The sequence below is a fragment of the Aspergillus chevalieri genome, chromosome 4 (genome assembly GCF_016861735.1).
Source record: "Aspergillus chevalieri M1 DNA, chromosome 4, nearly complete sequence".
Taxonomy (NCBI): domain Eukaryota; kingdom Fungi; phylum Ascomycota; class Eurotiomycetes; order Eurotiales; family Aspergillaceae; genus Aspergillus; species Aspergillus chevalieri.
In genome coordinates this window covers 3,152,389-3,171,523 of record NC_057365.1, presented here as the reverse complement: position 1 = coordinate 3,171,523, position 19,135 = coordinate 3,152,389, and the positions used below count along the sequence as shown (strand labels likewise).

General features: G+C 52.0%; 9 protein-coding genes across 9 annotated transcripts; 4 read left to right on the top strand and 5 right to left on the bottom strand.

Moving 5' to 3' along the window:
• Positions 1-273: 273 nt before the first annotated feature.
• Positions 274-2,995, top strand: TBF1 (putative MYB DNA binding protein (Tbf1); the record flags this gene model as incomplete). Its single annotated transcript, XM_043279427.1, has 4 exons — positions 274-364; positions 509-978; positions 1,040-1,693; positions 1,745-2,995. 4 exons carry the CDS (start codon positions 274-276, stop codon positions 2,993-2,995), a joined length of 2,466 nt encoding a protein of 821 aa, XP_043137107.1.
• A 437-nt stretch (positions 2,996-3,432) lies between these two features.
• ACHE_41148A (putative TFIID and and SAGA complex TAF10 subunit) lies at positions 3,433-4,344 on the top strand (the record flags this gene model as incomplete). Its single annotated transcript, XM_043279426.1, has 2 exons — positions 3,433-3,828; positions 3,892-4,344. The coding sequence occupies 2 exons, from the start codon at positions 3,433-3,435 to the stop codon at positions 4,342-4,344; spliced, it is 849 nt and encodes a 282-aa protein (XP_043137106.1).
• A 323-nt stretch (positions 4,345-4,667) lies between these two features.
• Positions 4,668-5,297, bottom strand: RSM19 (mitochondrial 37S ribosomal uS19m domain-containing protein; the record flags this gene model as incomplete). The annotated part of the gene is made up of 4 exons (XM_043279425.1): positions 4,668-4,710; positions 4,772-4,954; positions 5,058-5,073; positions 5,132-5,297. 4 exons carry the CDS (start codon positions 5,295-5,297, stop codon positions 4,668-4,670), a joined length of 408 nt encoding a protein of 135 aa, XP_043137105.1.
• A 180-nt stretch (positions 5,298-5,477) lies between these two features.
• ACHE_41146S (inositol polyphosphate multikinase) lies at positions 5,478-6,786 on the bottom strand (the record flags this gene model as incomplete). Its single annotated transcript, XM_043279424.1, has 2 exons — positions 5,478-6,636; positions 6,713-6,786. 2 exons carry the CDS (start codon positions 6,784-6,786, stop codon positions 5,478-5,480), a joined length of 1,233 nt encoding a protein of 410 aa, XP_043137104.1.
• Positions 6,787-7,746: 960 nt separating this feature from the next.
• ACHE_41145A (uncharacterized protein) lies at positions 7,747-9,396 on the top strand (the record flags this gene model as incomplete). The annotated part of the gene is made up of 4 exons (XM_043279423.1): positions 7,747-8,001; positions 8,047-8,150; positions 8,198-8,446; positions 8,493-9,396. The coding sequence occupies 4 exons, from the start codon at positions 7,747-7,749 to the stop codon at positions 9,394-9,396; spliced, it is 1,512 nt and encodes a 503-aa protein (XP_043137103.1).
• Positions 9,397-9,473: 77 nt separating this feature from the next.
• On the bottom strand, positions 9,474-10,676 carry ZTA1 (quinone oxidoreductase family protein; the record flags this gene model as incomplete). The annotated part of the gene is made up of 2 exons (XM_043279422.1): positions 9,474-9,696; positions 9,757-10,676. 2 exons carry the CDS (start codon positions 10,674-10,676, stop codon positions 9,474-9,476), a joined length of 1,143 nt encoding a protein of 380 aa, XP_043137102.1.
• A 1,735-nt stretch (positions 10,677-12,411) lies between these two features.
• Positions 12,412-14,469, top strand: ACHE_41143A (uncharacterized protein; the record flags this gene model as incomplete). Its single annotated transcript, XM_043279421.1, has 1 exon — positions 12,412-14,469. One exon carries the CDS (start codon positions 12,412-12,414, stop codon positions 14,467-14,469), a length of 2,058 nt encoding a protein of 685 aa, XP_043137101.1.
• Positions 14,470-14,750: 281 nt separating this feature from the next.
• Positions 14,751-16,615, bottom strand: CLP1 (cleavage polyadenylation factor subunit CLP1; the record flags this gene model as incomplete). The annotated part of the gene is made up of 2 exons (XM_043279419.1): positions 14,751-16,412; positions 16,478-16,615. The coding sequence occupies 2 exons, from the start codon at positions 16,613-16,615 to the stop codon at positions 14,751-14,753; spliced, it is 1,800 nt and encodes a 599-aa protein (XP_043137100.1).
• A 730-nt stretch (positions 16,616-17,345) lies between these two features.
• Positions 17,346-18,949, bottom strand: ACHE_41141S (uncharacterized protein; the record flags this gene model as incomplete). The annotated part of the gene is made up of 5 exons (XM_043279418.1): positions 17,346-17,370; positions 17,421-18,264; positions 18,326-18,488; positions 18,551-18,759; positions 18,889-18,949. The coding sequence occupies 5 exons, from the start codon at positions 18,947-18,949 to the stop codon at positions 17,346-17,348; spliced, it is 1,302 nt and encodes a 433-aa protein (XP_043137099.1).
• Between the last annotated feature and the right edge of the window lie 186 nt (positions 18,950-19,135).

Sequence of the window (19,135 nt, the reverse complement as noted above, 5' to 3'; positions counted from 1 at the left end):
AGAGAATTAACAACCGCATTCCAAAGTAAATTCATACTCGTAAAGGAAGAAGCTATGTAGAGTCAACACAAAATATCCAGAGCATTGAAGTGTACTGGTGACTGATCCCGGCTTTCCCCGACCGCCGGCGAAAATTCTTCCACCTTCTCCGCAACGCGCTTCAACTTCTCTCTTTTCCCCTAAAAAAGCCCTACGCTCCCGCCCTACCCCTAAGCCCTCATTTCTGCTCTTGGAAGTCGAGATCCTAACTCATTCCATCTTGACTCGCCTACAATGGTGAATACTCGAGGTGCAAGGCCGTCTATCGATGGCCAAGACCCTTCCGATGTGCCTCCATCACCTTCTGCTCCGGTCGATGACAAAGGTGAGTCGTGTCCTGTCGCCGCGCCTAGCTGCGCCCTAGATCTACTTCGATATGGAGAATCCAACAAGATAAAAGCAGTCCAATTGTCTGCGTCGAGTCTGACATAGTTACTGACGTTTCCTATTCACTTTTCTACGCGTATAGCCGACGTGAAACAGTCCCACCCCCTCGAAAACGATGAACACGGATCAATCTCCCCTCGCGCATCGAAGAAGCGCAAGATCGAACCCGAAGATGACGATACGCCCTTCTCAACACAACCAACTCGGTTGCCACATGACACAGCAGGGAATCAAATTGAGGAGGAGCTAGCCTCGGCGTTGGGCGCGGGCATGGTCGACCCCAATGAACGTCCGGCCGATAATGGCCCCAGCCAGAGTGAGAACTCTGCAGAGAGCGCCACGGCCCCTGGTACGGGCACTGACATGGATACGGATATGGCTACAGTGATCTCAAGCATTATGAATCATGCCGAACGGGTCGAAGAACAGTGTGCAATGGGAGAGCAGCAGCTGGGCGAGGACACGTCGAACCAGGAGGTTCCCAAGGGCGTGGTGTTTGTCAAGGCAAACTCTCACCTCAAGATTCAGAGTCTTCCTATCCTGGACAACTTGGTATGGCTATGTGTTCTGAAATCTTTACCCATCACTGAATGCTTACGCGACTTTGGTGCAGTCCACGCAAATTCTATCTCTGCTTGCCAAGTCTTCCTATCAGGACATTACCTCCCTCGTTTCCGAACCCGAATCCGAGAATGGACAAGCCTATGCGACCATGCGTTCCCTATTCGACCACACAAAGAAGGTTTACTCGACCAAGAAATCCTTCCTTTCGCCTGTGGAGCTTGAGCTCACAGAACCCGCCCAAGTTGATGTCATTCGAAAGGCGAACCTGGCCTCGTTCGTGTCGAGCATCTTCGGCACCCAGGAGATTGGCTTCTCCGAGCTGAACGAAAATTTCATCGACGTTTTTGTTCCGGAAGGTGGCCGTCTGCTCAAGGTCCAGGGTGCGTTGTTCCTGGAACTCAAGACCCAGGCATTTATCGCCTCGATGAACAGCAATGAAAGAACAAGAACCGAGATCCTATTTGATTTGTTTCCCGAAGACCTCGAACAGCGTCTGATGGAGAGACACACTGCGAATCGCGCGTTGGCTCCAAGCGAAGCGGACTTTGCGAAGCGGGCAGCATCTCGTCGTGATATCCTTCTTGCTGATATTAACAATGAAGAAGCGCTCAAAGCTTTACCGGACAAGTACCACTGGGAGGATTTCCTACGGGACTTGAGCTCTTATATTACCAAGAATTTTGATTCCATAAGCCACCAGCAGGTTTGTTTATCTTCATCTGTTTAGACAGCTCGTGCTAATGTTCAGACACAGACCAAAAAAGCAACCAAGGGGCGACAACCATCCCAGTCAAGTGGAGATGCACAAGAGAACCAGGGCGCTCCTCTGCAGAGTCAATTTTCTGTTGCTCCACAGCCACCAGATGTCCCCGTCGACAAGAATATGCATGGTGACCTTGTTGCTCGTGCCGCTCGTGCGGCCCAGATTGCCTTGCAAGGTCATGGACTGAGACGCTCCCAACAACAGTCCCAGCAGCAACAACAGCAACAGCAACAGCCGCAACCACAAGCGCCACCGCAGCCACAACCACCACAGCCGGGCCAACAACCCCAGCCATATCACCCGCCACAGCAGAGCCAGCCTCAGCAGCAACCAGGACAGGTTCCTCCCAGCTATTCTATGCCGCCACCTCAACACTCCTATTCACAAAGTCCAGTTCCACAGGGATACCAGCCACAGCAACAACATCAGCAACCGCCAGGACAATTGACTTTCCAGCAAAGTCCTCTCCAGGCCAACTTCCAGCACTACAACCACGGCGCGCCCATGTCCGGTCGGCCAACACCTGGCCCTGGCGCGCCTGCTAATCATGGTTACATGCCTGGCATCCCTCACTACTCTCAGTCTCAGCCTACGCAAGTGCTGTACGAGCGTGCTCGCATGGCCGCATCGGCGAAGTCATCACCAAGTAGCCGCAAATCCGGCTTACCAAGCCAACGGCGGCCGTGGACGACTGAGGAGGAAAATGCCCTGATGGCCGGCCTGGATCGGGTCAAGGGACCACACTGGAGTCAGATCCTTGCCATGTTCGGTCCCGGAGGAACTATCAGTGAAGCATTGAAAGACCGCAACCAGGTCCAACTCAAGGACAAAGCTCGTAACCTCAAACTGTTCTTCCTGAAGAGCGGCATCGAAGTCCCGTACTATCTCAAGTTCGTCACAGGTGAACTGAAGACTCGTGCACCCGCTCAGGCAGCCAAGCGCGAAGCACGGGAGCGACAGAAGAAGCAGGGCGAAGAGGACAAAGCGCACGTCGAAGGAATCAAGGGAATGATGGCCCTCGCGGGCGCACACTCTCAACCCGTTGCTATCAATCATGGCCACGAAGCGACGATGTCTGCGTCTCCTCTTCCTCCGAGTCACCACGACAATCAGTTTGACCAGACCGCCGAACAGAATCTCATGCAAACTCTCGGTCAGGAGGTGCATGGCGAGTCATTCGGGCAGCCTCAACACCATCAACATCAGGATCAACTCAACTCGGGAATGCATATGGGACAGTAGGGTATTGATTAATTGGATATATTTCTGGGGGTTTCGTGCGTTTATTAGCTGTTTGCTTGAATTTGGTTCAGGAGCGTTGTTTTTCTTTTCTATTATTGTAAAATTATCTATATTACCAGAATGATCAGATTGGGCATGTAATTTATTCAAGTTACAGCGAATTAATTCATGTTCTATTCGAGTGAATACGCACTAAATGCTCTGTAGTCGCAGTGTCCTCTACTTGTACTCTTTGATCGAGTCGGTCCGAAAGCAGCAATTCTCCGCTCCCTGGCATCACGCCTCCATCTTCATACTCCCAGTCAACCACAACACGAACACCATACAACTCACATTTATTCGCCCAAACACAAACAGGGATATTCCTTGTCCCCTCATCCCCGCTGTGTCACACCCTATCGCATTTTTCACCACTCCCGACTGGCCACTCACACACCATGGCCGACCAACAACAACCTCCCGTGCAGCCGCAGGCGTCATTCTCGCAGCCCCCATCGCAAACAACCGAATCGCAAGACCAGCAACAAGCACAAGCACAGGGACAATCCGAACCGCAACCGCAGACAGAAACATCAGTAAAGCAGGAGCCCGACGCGACCAATCCGGATCTGGACGTCGCGATCGAGCAGGAAGACATCGATATGAACAACAGCGAGAATACGGCTGGCGCTGCTGCCAACGCGAACAGGGAAGGAGGGAATGATGGGCTGGGGAATCCGTTGCAGGAGGCTGTTCCTACGTCGGTCGATGCGCTCGCTGCGGCGGCCGCGCCGTCGAAGAAGGAGACCAGTCTCAAAGAATTTTTGGGGAAGATGGATGATTATGCGCCTATTGTACGTTCCCCTTCCTTCCTCGCCCTTTTATTGTGATATGTGTGGTAGCTAATGATTTTAAAGATCCCCGACGCCGTAACAGCCCACTACCTCACCCTGGCCGGCCTTCCACCCCCCGGCCACGGCCCCAACCAAACACCACCACACCTCGCGCGCCTCCTCTCCCTCGCCGCCCAGAAATTCATCGCCGACATCGCCGCGGACTCCTACCAATACGCCCGTATCCGTGCCTCCAACAGCTCCTCCGCGAGTAACCCCATGGGCAGCCTGAACGCGGCCTCTGGTCTGGTCCCTGGGGCCGGTGCAGGAGCCGGTGCTGCGGGCGGCGGTGCTGGTGTGTCCGGGGAGTCTGGGAAGGGGAAGGCGGGGACGCATTTGGGGATTCAGAGGCCTGGTTTTGGGGGTGGTGGGAGTGGGGGGTCTGGGCAGGGACGGACGGTGCTTACGATGGAGGATTTGGGGATGGCGGTTGGGGAGTATGGGGTCAGTGTTAAGAGGGGGGAGTTTTATCGATAGTTTTTTTTTTTTTTTGCTAGGCGATACTATGGTTGTGTCTGTTTTTCTTTGGCTCTATGCTGGTTTGGCGTACATACGGTTAAGGACAAAAGATACCTGCATCAAATACTGCAATAATGGTGGCGTTTGGGAGGTTACATAGAAAGTAGGCCCAGAATGCAATACAAGTGACAATCCCATGAAAACTCCCATAATTTAACATAGACACATGAAATAGGTATACATTCGTGTCAAACGCCAGAAACAGAATGCATCCAGCTCGGTCTTCAGGCGAGCATAACCATCGCATTACACCCAAATTATAACCAACCCATATAAAACCACTATTTGTTCTTCGACAGCTTATACGTGAACCTCTTCCGCGTGCTATAACCAGTCAGCTTTCTCCTCCATCCCAATCCCCATATCATCTCCAAGGTATACATACGGAACATACTCCCCCAGCTTCCTCCCAACCATCTCCTCGGTAATTACGACCTCATGGTACGTCTTCCCATTATGCACGGCGAATTTCAGGCCCACAAAGTTCGGGAGGATGGTTGCGGCTCGCTTTTGCGTCTTGATCGGAGGGTGGTTCGGTGGTGGGGGGACTTGGCGGGGGAGAGGAAGGCTATCATCTTTTGTTAGTATATATTCGAGTTGTTCAATTGTCCATGGAATTCCTCGTGGAATTGGGAGCGGAGGTGCAGGTGCAGGTGTGGGAATGGACATACGGAACGATATTCGGGCCTGCGAGTTCAGAATGTTAGCGCTGGGCTCCTAGCTCAATTCGAACCTGCAAACTTACCCTTCCAGACCGACCGCGCAAAGAGCGCGCGAGTAGGGAACATTTTGGCAATGGTCTGTATTGCTTCGAGTGTTGTCTGCGGAGTGTTTGCGATATGGATCTTTTGTTCAAATTGTTCCGAATTATGTAAGCACTGCATAGTTGTGTGCACAACAGAACATAGCATAGCGGAAGTATTTCGAAACTAATAGTAAAAGAATGTCTTCATTGCGCCCTCGTCTATATCCAATGCTTTGTATAATGACATCGAACACTAGATACCTATCGTAAATCGTGTACAAGCCACCAGCGACTATCCACACCGTCCAAGACCAACCATAAAAGACGAGATGGAAAGATGAATTCCTCATTCAACAATCCCGTCGAGAACCTTGATCAAGTTCCGCACACCCCGAAGCGAGTTCTCGTCAGGTCCCTGGCCTGGAGTCCACTGGGCGTGGGCAAAGTCGATCAAACGAAGGTCATAAACCTTCGGGACATCCTCCTCCTCGTCGTCCTCGTCACCGAGGTCTGCAACGGTGCTGGGATCGATGGGGATGTTGATGGCTTGCTGGGGAATTCCAGCTTGCCCCAGGTTGTTGACATCAACTAGTTGCAGGGTACCATCCTGCTGGAGCTCTTCTAAGCTCACTTCTTCATCCTCGCCTTCCTCGTCGTCATCCTGCGTTGGTGGTTTGTCCAAAGCCTTCTTTTCCTCCTCAAGCGCGTGCTCCAGCGCTTCCGGGTCACCTTCGTAGACGATCAGAACGCTGGCGGAGTACATCCTGCTCTCCTCCGCTTCAAGCGTCTGTTGCACACGCTTCAGCTCCTCAATTACCCGTTTCGCGATGAGCTTCGAGCGGTCCACGCCGCCCAGCTTCGCACCAGCGAAGAAGGCCTCGAAGCCTTCCTTGACATTACCCTCGGTTAACGACCGTCCGTACCACTTATCGTAGCGCTTGAAGCCGTCCTTCTCAACGACCTCGCCCTTCTTCCCCTCCCTCCCTTCATGCTTCGCATCGTACGGATTGGTAAGACCACCCTCGTCGCTCTCTCCATTCTCACCGGTATACACTTTCATACCGCAAATCCGGAGCCCAAGACTCGAGCTAGTCGTCTGCTGAGAAACGGAATCTAGCTTAGCGCGCTTCTCCGGCCGGGCATCATCTGCCCAGAGCCGCGCTCCCAACTTGACATCCAACACATTCGGCCTCTTGAACCCAGCGGCTATATTCTCCAGCACAATCGACAACTCAGTATCGATTTTTCGCCCGTAGGGGGAGGCTGGTTTTACCGTAGGCGTGCCTGTCGGGTCGGACTGCGGGGTGTCTGCGGCGGCGGGGACTGCGAGGGACGGTTGTTGTTGTGGCTGTTGCTTGTCGCCTGCAGACGAGAGGGTACCGATGTAGGTAGGGATGAGCTCCCGGAATGCAGGATGGAGGGCGCAAGATTCGTAGAACTCGACTTCCGCGGGGGTGCACGGCTTTGCGATTAAGGAGCCGGAGAGGGTGCAGCGGACGCCGTCGCTGCGATGGTGTTAGTATGCGAAGCACATTACCGGATTCTCTGTATTTTCTCCCAATCCATGGGAAAGACACTTACTGTCCAGCAGCGGCGTGGTCAAAAGCGACAAAGTTGTCGTGCTCGAGAGTTTCCGATTTCGACGGCGATGGCATTTTGTTTGCTTTTTCTTCGCGCGGGGGTTTTTAATTGCTGAAACGTGAAGAGATGTCGGGAAATAAGCCGAATAAATAAACAAGCAAGTCTCACAGGTTCAGCTGAGCCGCTGGGATATTCGCACATTCAGCTGACAGGCACGCGACGGCCGACGGCGATCAGTGGGAAGAGCTGATCACGATTCAGTTAATTGCCCGCAAAGGAGGGAATGTTCGGTAATACGCCGGACAGGATATAGGTCAGTTGGAGAGAAGAAAAAGAATTGAGGGGGAGTAAATAGACTCAAAATAGAGGGAATTACTGGTGGAAGTGAGGTTGTTTGCTGATGATGATATTGGCGGGACGAGAGATAGAGGCATACAGGCAAACTTGAGTAATTGCAGTATTATCGTGCCATTTAATGAAAACTAGATCTGATTAGAAGAATAGAGCACCGGAGAATATAATTAAATAACACCAGATTTTGAAGGGCTCGCGACGGTTTCTTGAGAGTCTTCTCAATTCAGCATGGAGCCCGAAAGTATATATTTCCTATTACGGCCATTGACCTGAAGTATAACTATGGAGTACTTGTAGATACGACTACCATTGGTATTGAACTGACCTGATCTATCTGTTTTCTATTGCGTTTTCTTTTCTTCTTCGTATGGATCATGTCAAACAAAGAAATGCAGACAAGCAGCAAACAGAGTACTTCTGTATAGTGGATGGAAACATACAGTCTAACCTGAACAATTCACCAGATACCTGCCCTTTTACCATCACTTCCTGCTTCACGCGCTCAATCAGATATTGTCCTATTACTGTAGTGAATATCTGCTATACAGAGTAGATTAGCTATTCTTCTATCCATTCTTTGCTTTCCTACTCAATATCTCTTCATCTATTGCTCATTCCCTTCTTTCCTCTTTATCTTTTCCCACGAACTATCCCGGAATCAAAGAACAAGACAAGACAACATGGAGGTTCCAGGCGACTCCCAGATCCAGTCCCAGGGCCTCCGCATCCGTACCGTCACTAACGACAACCCGCAGCCCGATTCTCCCAAAGAAGACACCCGGTCTGCTGCCGACCCTTCCCAGCAGCTCCGGGTTGGCGATGCGGACGAGGAAGGAAATGAGGAGAATAACATCACGGTCGACTGGGTTCATCCCACGCGGCAAGAGAAGAAAAAAAAGTGGAGGAGCAAGAAGTCCAAGAGCAAGCGTGGAAGGGTAAGCTTATCTACCTCGCTACTGGTAAAGCTGCTGACAGGTTAGACCAAACCAACCGGTTTTGAGGAGTACTACGTCGATGCACCTATTACCCCCGAGCAGTATAGCCAGGAGCGAGATATTTACGATGAGACCCGGCCTATCATTCAGTAAGTCATGGCTTTCAAACACTTTGCAGTGAGCTAACGCTCCACAGCCGCATGGAGGACGCAATCTTGCGCTTCCAGAAAAACCGTCGTATTGAATCGGACCGTCGAGAGATTTTCACCAAGTACCTGGCGTACGGAGGCGTGGACGTCGGCCCTAAGATGTTTGGCGGTGTGGATGACCACGATCTAAGGGAAATGGACAACGAGGAGATCCTCTTGACGAGAGGCCAAGCGAGCATTGCGCAGGAGCGAGCCGATCTGGTGATTGACTTTAATGCCGTGGTCAAGGGTTATCTGTAAGTGTCACCACCAACAGACGCTGAAGGGAGACTAACCCAACAGAACCTCTTACTTCCCATACTACTTCAACCCCGAATCCGAAGACATGATTAAGATGGCCATCGTTACGATCCGCAACTTTCTCTCGTACCTTATGTACCACGACGTCTGCCCGGAATACAACGCGAACATCGATGAGGCTCGCAAGTCCTGCGACATCGCGGGCAAGGAACTCTGGCGCAATCAGCAATTGACCGCGAAATCCCCGGGCGACTTTAATAGGGCAAGCTCGACCCTTTTCGGTGGCTTCTTTTTCGATAACTATGTCGAAGACGACCAGTGGTTGAACCCCAAAGATGATACGGTGCGCATGACCAACGAAATCGCGCGCAAAGTGGTCAAGTTTGCCCTAGTGGGTGCCGGAACCGATGAGCAGGCCCACCGTTTCCAGCGGCTTGCGAACGAGAACAGTCTGCGAGCTATGCGAATTGAAGATATTGACGGGTTCGAAGTGACGGCCGTGATAATGCCTGATGATGACACTCGGGAATTCTACGAGCACCACGCTTCTGATCTGCACCCCATCGGACGATTGCTGGGTAAAGCGTATCGTGACCCAGGCAAGCCTGTGTACGACCTCAGTCCTGAAGAACGGAAGGAATGGGAGTCGGGAAATCAGCCCGTGGATGAGTTTGAGTTCTTTCTCGAGGAAGACCTGCTGAAGGAATGCTATCCAGGGATGAAGGTGATCACGTCGGTGTTCGAGCTGAACTGCGGACTGCATTTCTTTGATGAGATCTTCACGGCGTATAGCTCAGTTTACACGGTGCTGGTGAATGATCTCATGTTTGGATGGAAGAAGCCAAAGGATTTGGTGAATGGAGAGGATACCGAAGACAAGGATGAGGATGGCAAGGGTGAATCTGGAGCAAGAAACGAGGAGCAGGAAGCAGAGGATTGCATCTGAGGCAGCTTAGGCAAGATAGCATGATATCACAGAATGCTTTTCAATTCAATCGTCGTGAAGATATCCTATGTACGTATTTACGGCTTCAGAAGAGGCTTGCCGGTAGTCTTGCGTCCCTCCAAATCGATATGAGCCTGCGCAGCCTGCTCCAACGGATACACATTGTGAACCTTGACCTTGAGCTGACCCGACTTGAGCAGCGCGAACAATTCATTAGTGTAGAACTCATACTCTTCGCGAGTCTCAATGTACCCGAACAGCTGGGGACGGGCGACCTTGAGGTTTTTGGGCGAGAGTTTCCTAAATCACTGGCATTAGCATCATCACAACCACCATCCAGGGAAAAGAAAGAAAACTCACTGAATAGGCAAAGGCGGCACCGGCCCACTCGCATTTCCAAACCAAACAATCGTCCCCTTCCTCTTAATCACCTCCAACGCACCCTCCCACGTATCCTTGCCCACAGAATCATAAACAACATCCACACCCTTACCCCCAGTAACCTCCTTCACCTTGCTCACCCAGTCCTCAGCCCGGTAATCGATGACCGTATCCGCGCCCAGACTCTGAGCCAAAGCACACTTAACCTCACCACCAGCGGTACCGATGACATTCGCCCCAATGCTCTTCAGCACCTGCACCATCAGCGACCCCGCTCCACCAGCAGCCGCATGCACAAGAACCGTCTCTCCCTTCTGCACAGGATACGTCTCCTTCACAAGAGTCAATACGGTCAATCCACTCAGAAAACCAGCCATGACATCCTCATCGCTAATCCCCTCCGGAACCTTCACCGCCTTCGCCGCAGGCACAGCAGTATACTCCGCATACCCGCCCGTTCCCAGCCATGCAACGCGATCACCGACCTTGAACCCATAACTGTCTGCGCCGGGTCCAAGCGACACAATTGCGCCGACGCCCTCGCGGCCCAGGATCTCGGGTTTCGGGGAGGGGTACAGGCCGGTGCGGAAGTAGGTGTCGATGTAGTTGATTCCGGAGATGGAGTTTTGGACGAGGACTTGTCCTTCGACGGGTTGCGGGACGGGGTGGTCGGTTTTGTAGGAGAGGACTTCGGGGCCGCCGGTTTGGGTGATTTCGATTGCTTTCATGGTTGTTGGGGAAGACATTGTTGTGGTGGTTTTTGGTCTGGTCTGGTGAGGGGTTGTTAGAGGGGTATTCGTATGTTGGAGGTGGGAGTGGACAGCTGCTAGGCGGGTTGTTGTTGGTGTGGACATGGACATGGGACGGAGGAGAGAGCGGGAAAGAGAGCGAAGAGACATACTTTGTTATATCAGAGAGAGGGAGGGAGGAGGGATGGTTGAGAGATTATCCGGTGGGGAGAGCTTGTTTATCGTATTCCGCTGGCGTGCTAACAGTGACTCAGTGAGTACAGAGTACTCCGTACTTATATGCAATTAAGCAATTATTAATACTACCCCAGTGAGGGAATCGTTCCGCCTTATAAATTCAAATCTCATTCCAATGGTGTTTTGATCTCTTTTCTACTATCTCCGACGGATGACGCCATTTTTTGCGGGGATCCGTCGGATATCGAGGGTTGTTGATATCCGAAATAGAGGCCGACAAAGCATTGAGAACAATGGATGAACTACAGGGTATGAATGTGCCCTAATGTAGTTCCTATGCGAAGGAGGATAAGATATGGCACTAAGTCATCAATACGCAGCCTACCGCAGCATCTTGCTGGGGTGTGCATGTACTGAGTATAAACCCGTCGGTCCGAAGTACGATGCGGAGTACTATGCAGAGAGAGGGAGAAAAAGAGAGAGCGAGAGTGAGAGAAAACATGGCCAAGACTGCTATAGATCAAATTGTTTGAGTGCTGGTAATATTGGACATGAGCTATGGGCAACTGAAGAAAGAGCGATGGTCCATTTGCGGTGCCTGAAATATATGGTGTTGTCGAATTGACTGAGTACGCCAATGGTACTTTGGATGGCATAGAAAAGTACGAATCATGCAGAGACCTCTTTTTTCACAAAGTACGGATACTATTCTATACTCTGTATTCCCTGTTAGAAATGGGAGAGTAGAGTTATGTGGGTCATCTGACCTTCCTCTTCGGACCTCAGCTTCAACCTCACCTCTTACCCAATACGTCCAACTCACCAACACATCTAGAATTTCTCCTGCATACACTCGCCACCAACAGGTTACAATCAGCATTGCTTTTCCGGAGCCCGTTCCGAGGGTAACACGATTATGTCTGTTCGTGCCATATAGCCCTCCATTTCGATATCGACCAGCTCCCACCGCATAATACACCAATGGGGCATTCTTCGAGGCTTCATCCGAAACAACCAGCCCAATAAAGCATCGCGGAGTCATCCGATGGTATGTTTGTCTTCCCTGTTTGTGGCTATAATCATAACACCGCCAACTGTCCGTTAACACTCGCCTGCAGAGTGCTCGCTCCCATCTCCACACCGTGTTTAGTTGTCCCTCCGGCCATTAATTGATTTCCCGGTTCCAGCTCGCATCACCTTTTTTTCCTGCCACTCTCACTGGGCCTTGGCACTTGATAACCCGCTTGTGTTTCCACTCTGGCAACGGCTGCAAATTGTATGGCCAGGTCTGGCTTGCTCGGATCTGCACGCTTTCCTTCGTCCTTTGGCAACCCGGCCCCGGGATTTTCTTCCTGCATCTCTCTGCAGTTCACTGACTGTCCATGCTTACGACTGCTTTGCTTTTTATACCTTTTTTTTTTTAAAAAAAAAATTTCGCTTTCGATCCCTGCAGGGCCGATTTGTTGTCTGTTATCGCCCAATTCGACATGGATGGGTCCGCATCGTGCGTCTATTTCCGGAAAAGACGCTGCCCGATATGTTTCTATAAAGTTATATATACCTTCGGAATGTCTCTTCTCTTACCACGGAGTCGATATCCCTTCACTGCCTCGATTCGTTGACTTGGGATTTCGAGTCTTCCTTCACGCTCATTCCCTTTTGATCTTCATGCATAATACTTGAACCTTGAACTTTCGTTGACCGCACCATGCCATTTCTCCACCGGCACACGGGACCTCGATGGCCGCCATCTCCCTTAGTGGAAGATGAATATGTTTCTTTGTCTCGCGAATTGCATGGCTTGTCAAACCTGGGGGAGAAGCCTGGGCTGGAAGGCGTTTGTGCCAGAGGGACCATCAACCAGGAACCTATGATCTTGGACCTGGACCGCTCCTCAACTCCTCCGCCACTCGTTCACTGCACAGAAAACTGTTCATCAGATGAGGGAAATGGACCTCCTACGCCTCCCCAAACCTATGCCAGTCGCAAGCCATTCTTCCCGGCCATCAAAAATCTTTCGTACGAGGCTTGGCCAATGTCCCCTCGGGCTGGTACGCCCCCGCCCCAATCATTCAACTTTGGCGACCTGTCGAAAATTGTTGCAGAATCCAAGCGAGAAAACACACGTCCTCGAATCTCCAAGGAGCAGCTGCTTCCCGCTCAACAAAGGCCTGTCCGCACGCCTGATCGTCGTTCGAACCCGATTGCAGCAAAGCCAAATGCAAGCCAGGCCTGTCTGCCTCGGGAAAGTCCGACACGGCGGGAACAGTCTCCTGGTGCTCTGTCGTTTTCCCGAAAAATGGAAGAAAGATTCAGACAGTACGAGCAGCGTAGGGCTCCAAGAATTGAAGAACAGAGTAGTCGTGAGAGCCTACATAGCGCCGCTACTGACTCTGCTATCATCCCATTTCCAAGATCCATCAAGATGCCGGCAGCGACTGAGAAATTCTTGATGACCCAATCTTCATCTGCTCCACAATCCCCAATCCGTGAACACCAACGCATGTCTCCAAGGCCGTCGAGAACATTTGGTCCTTCTACTTTTCCATCACCACGCCGTATGTCGTCGAACGTGGCACCGCCTTCGCCCAGACGGACGGTATCCTTCCCGGACGAAGTACAATGGATTCACGCAGCCCCAGGTCGAAGAGTTGAACTATCGCCTCGGGCGTCACCGCGGGCGTCGCCTAGAGCTTCGCCAGCACCTCGTCGAAGTAGCTCTTCTCTGGAGTCGAAGCGTCCGGCATCCTCCAGAACATCTGATCTCCGTCTTTCGCCGTGTCCTCGATCGGTAGGGATGCCAGGTCACCAGGATTGGTCCACGATCAGAGGTTTCGATCACCTGTATATCTGCCCTTCATGCACAGAAAACATCTCCAACTCCAAATTCGGCAGCTTCGTCATCCCCAGCGTCCCCAAGCCTCGCACAGACTTGATAAGCTGCTCCTTCAGCGATCCCTGGGCCCGACTAGCCTGGTTCCAAACCATCAAAGAAGACCTCAATCATCTCGACATCCTCTACAAAATCACCCGCGGAACCAGCGTCTGCCCCGGCCGCGACAAAGCCACCGAATGCTGGTACAAAGTCGTCGACTCAGAAACAAAAACCCACCTCCCCGGCTTCAACGCCTGCCCCGCCTGCGTCCGCAACCTCCGAATCCTAATGCCCACCCTCCGCTACGCCTTCAAACGCAGCACCGTCAAGGACAAGCGCTCCTGCGACTTCGTCACCGACAGCCCTCGCTTCGTCAACTACATCGACCTACTCGACCGCGCAGCCAACCGCGCCGAAAGAGAAATCCCACCGCGCGCCAAAATCCCCGAATTCATCGCCTACGCACGACGCAAGACTTCCCTCCCGGAATGTCGTCGCGATCGCCCCAAGTACAAAACCTGGCACTATATCCCGCAATTACCAGAGTTCACCGTCTGCGAAGATTGCTACGAAGACGTCATCTGGCCTTTCGCCCAGGACGACGAGCCAATCGCCAACAAGTTCACGAGTACCCCGCGCCTCCTTCCGGGAAATGACAAGTGCCGCGAGGCAACCTGCCAATTATACTCGCCGCGCATGCGCGCAAAGTTCAAGGACGCCGTGCAGAGGAATGACTTTGGTTTTCTGAAGGCTGCTGTTTTGAAGCGGTATGGTGCGGAGCAGATGTATCAGGCGCGGCGGTCGAAATTGCTGGGGCAGTGGGATCGCGGGTATGATGTTGATTTGGAGTTGAGGAGGAATAAGGTGCCGTGGAGGAATGGGTGGGAATAATCTTACTTTTTTAATTGTTCGGCTGGTCCGATATTTATTCATGATATGTGTATAACAGTGACTATTGTGACTTATTTTATTGTAGTTATTTGGTAATGTTAAATAATTTAGGCTTGATTCTAGAAAAATAACATCGATGCTATTGTATTTCAAACTATGTATGAAAGTCATCTCCATCTATATACAGAATCAAGCAACACAAGCCCACGCCATCAACACCAATGCAACGCAAGGCAACCAAACCAAACCCAAATCCCAAATCCATACAAAAAAAAGGAAGACTATCCAACCAACCCCACAACCTCTCCCGGCCACCTCCTCCCCCAAACAGCCGCTCTAGGCGGCACCCGACCCCCCATCGGTGCCAAAACCCTCATCTTCCTCTTCTCCACGTCAACATCTGCAACGTACAGGAAGCCCATGATACTTGCGTCGCGGACTTCGGAGGGAGATGCTGTCGGCGGGGCGTGGGTGATTGCGAGGAGGGAGTTTGCCATTGTTGTTGGGAAGGGCGGGGTAAGTTTTTTAAGGGATGTTTCGTTTTCGTTGGAGGGGGAGAAGTTGGTGGTGGTTGCGGAGGCTGGGTCGTAGGGTGTTGATGCTGGTGCTGGTGCTGGGGTTGGCGTTGTGCCTGGGAGGACTGGTGTGGGGGTACTTTCTTTTTGAGGTTGAGGTTGGGACTCGGGGTAGTCATTTACGCCACCACCCGGCAAGAACGACTCCAACTGCGAAGGATCATAATCATCCTCGTCCTCGTCTTTCACACCCGCAACGTTATATACAGACATAGAATTGAAATCCAACTGCTGCGCGTGCGGGGAAAGCGTAATATTCGTTGTTGAAGACGCAGATGACAACGACAGCGCCGCAGATGCAGTCGACGGGATGGGATTTCCGAAGAAATACGACCGGATAGCTGATTCACGGACGCCTTTCATGAACGCTGCGTCGCGGTCGACGCAGCCGCCTGACTTGGGGAGTTTGATGACGGAGATGCGTTCGTCGGAGGCGGCTGCTGAGGCGGAGGAGGTTGGTTTGTTGTCGTAGGATTTGAGCATGGAGCTGTAGAGGCGTTCGGAGCCGAGGACGAGGATCGTAGTTACTGTGTCGTTAGCATCTCTGACGTGTAAAGAAGGCCAATGGGAAGGGGAGGACGTACTGGAAAACTCCGTGACAATATGATTGATCAACTCCAAACTCCCCGGCTTCCCATGCCCCAAAACCCCCGGAGTATCAACAATAATCCCCGTCTCGCGCGCATCCTCATCCTCCGCCATCCTCCCCGTAACCGATAACGCCAGCCTCGACAAAACAGGCCGATACAGCGCTCCCTCATTCTCCAGCGGATTCTGCGACGGATAGAAGTACACCAGCGGCAACTTAACCGGCACCGGACTCGGCCCAGACATCGGACTATTCCCCCACCCCTCTTCAACATCAATCATCGTCCGAAACGCAGTCGCCGTCAACGTCCCCGGAACACTCAGCATACCCTCCGTCGGATCAAGGTTCACCACGATCGGCTGCCGCTCCATCTTCGTCGCATACGCCGTCAGAATCTTCGCAAGACTCGTCTTGCCCGCGTTCTCGGGACCGACGATCAGAACCCGCGGCCCATCTTTCCCCGTAGCCTTGGATTCCTGTCGTAGCGTTTCCAGCGCAAAGTGCACGTTCGCGTATTCCACCATCGGTGTCTCCTCTGCTACATATTCGCTCTGGCACCCGCCTGCGCCGTACCCGCGCGTCGGGCCAGCGAGGCCAGGGACGCCCGTGCCAGTACCCGTGGCAGTAGCTCCACCATTGGCACCATCTATCGTGTCTCCGGCGCTGATTTCCAAAGTGCAGCCGTGCCAGGTGTAAATTGCGGCTTTTGTCCCGGAAAAGGTGTAGGTCTGGGAGGCGGCGAGTTCGGTGCCGAAGAGTTCTGCGGTGCCGGCTAAGAGCTGCACAAACCTGTCAGTATCTATGTATTCATTGAATGTGAACTATAAGTATAGACGAGGTGTACCTTGACTCTCACTGTCGTTCCATGGGCGACTTCAAATCTCCATTCTGATCCTCTGGTCAGACTAACTTGGGTTGGTGGTGCGGGGGTGAACTCCGTCTCTACGGAGGATTGCGCGAGGTCAAGGCCTGGGAGAGACATGGTGTCCCTTTTAGAGGTTTCGAATATGCGCTTATTTGTTGAATTGAAATGCGTACGTTGAGGAGGAAAAGTGAAGGTGATAGCTAGCGGAGAAGCTGTTTTGCTTTGTTTGCAGCGATTCCGAACCGGGTAATTTGTGATGAGCCCAGAGAACAGTATGACTTGTATGAACAATTTCATGTTTCTTACTAGTACTATTTATTATTGCTTCATATCTTACAGGATCATTTAGAATCCGAGCTTAGACAGTTGATATTTATAGATCATAATCGATTGAACCTACTTAACGCATTATCAAACACCTGCCCACAGCTCCAACCGACCTGTCCACTTCGGGGAAGAGACAGGCTATAAATCAAATACCAGGTATCCAGAAATAAGAACAAGAAAAGGAAAAAAAGAGAAGAAAAAAGGAAAAGAAAAGGGAAAAGAAAAGCCAATGAACAAAGGAACGTAGAAACAGACGCTTCGCTTCCGATCTCCAGGATCCCGCCAATTGCCATATCTGCCATACTGTAGTAACGGAGTGAACATTAGAAAGAGGTGTAAGGTGCCAATACAATACATCGAAAACCAACGGGGTTAGTGGTGCCCGGGTGAAGAATTTTAAATAACGAGAATGGGGATGTCGGACTGAGAACAGGGAAGGCAATCAAGCACTGGACGTCGTTCCGAGGTATGCTCAGGAAGACCGCGAAACCGAATTAAAAGCATACTCTGAAGAGCACATCTAGAAAAAGTAAGGAATCGAGGCCCTGTATGCTAGGTTAGACGTGTTGCAACAAAGAATGTCAAGAGTACTTACGCAAGGGCAAAAGCAGCCGTAACTCCAACCAAAGCACGGTTCCTCACTCGTTCCCGCTTGAGCTTCTCTTCCAACACCTTTGCCCGCTTGACACGCTGAGTCGAAGCGGCCTTGGTCTCCTCGTCCTCCGAGTCTTTACTCAGGTCATCTGTCTTGCGCTTCTGAGCGCCCCTTGATGATGACTCTGCAGGCACTTCCTCTGTGGCTTTGCTGTCAACTGCTTCTTGCACCATCTCTCTTGCCTTGGCAATCATCTGTTCCGTGTCCTCTGCAGAGGGTGCGTCTGGGAGAAATTTGACGGGCATCTCAACCGAGAAGGTGGTCTGCTTCGTCTGAGCGTCCTTCCCCTTGTCCACGGATTCTTCGACATCAACCTTGACCTTCTTTTCTTCTTCTCCCTCTTCTTCTTTCTCAACGGGGGCGGCGGCCTTCTTTGACCTGGTTGTTGTCCGTGGCTTCTCTACCACTTCTGACTTGGTTTCCTCCTCGTCAACTTCCACGCTTTGCTCCACGGTTCCATTGGCCGACCCGGCATCAGCCTCCAGCGACGACTGAAGACTAGCGTTTGCGGCATTCGTTGCAGCGACGTTAGCCTCCTTGGTGGCCCGCGTGGTTCTAGGCTTGCGTGGCGAAGCAGCTCTCTTGCTCGGCGATGCGGACCGTCCACGTCTGAGTCGTGTTGCGGCAGCGGAAAGTTGAATGGGAGCTTCGATCGGTGGCATGTCGAATTTGGGCGGAGGAGTGATTTGCTTCTTGGCACTAGATGGACTCTGGACGATATCGGTAGGATCCAACAATGCGCGAACCCAATCGAACATCTGATACTCCTTGGCTAACTCCAAGGCTGGATAGAAGCGTCAGAATACATGCACTGTTTAGTCTGGTGAGAGCCAAGTTGTCCTTACCGAAAACCGGTGAAATCCACACATTACCCGCAATCTCGTCCTCACTAGTCTCCTCCCGTGCCTTGAGGTATTCACGTTCGGATCGTTCCTCCTCGACCTTTGCCCACGGGAACGCGATCTTAAACATGCCAGTAGCGCTCACGTATCCATCCTTGCTCCGCCGCTGTGTGGGTTCTGCATTAATAACTGACCGCACCTTCCCAAGTCATAGGGGAGTGGACTCACCATCAAAAAGTAGGTCTCTGGGTGTTGTTGCGGTGTGTGCGACGGGAAGATCTCAGATCCTTTCAGATCCTTCGGCAAAGGCGCGCGTAGATGAGCATACTCGAAGGGACCCAGGTTCTCCGGACGAGTCGCATTGGACGTGCCGATCTGCGTCGCCTTCACAGCGAGATGTGTCTTTCCCAAGCGACGACGCGCCAGGAGGTCATCGTCTATGGTCGCACAGAGAGCACATGTTAGTCCAGACTGTTGTGTATTGACGGATGCTACTCGATAGCTGTGTGTTTCCGGGGTGATGTGCGCGACAAAACAGCGGGCGATGGCGATGGGGGGGAACTTACAAGCAGGGGCACCATCCCCCGAGATAAGAGGGTTATTCTTCTTGGGAAGAGAGCGCGCCATGGCGAAATGAAAAATCTCGAGTCAAAGACTTGAAAAGGCTCAGAAATATGTCAGGGTGGTCAAGGCTTCTTTTTTTTTCTTTGACTGTAGTCAAGGAGAGCGGAGGGAAATGCGACGCCGGCCACGTTGCAGGCGCGTTGTTTCTCGCCCTCCGTAGTTTTAGCGGGTTGAGGGAACCAAGACGTC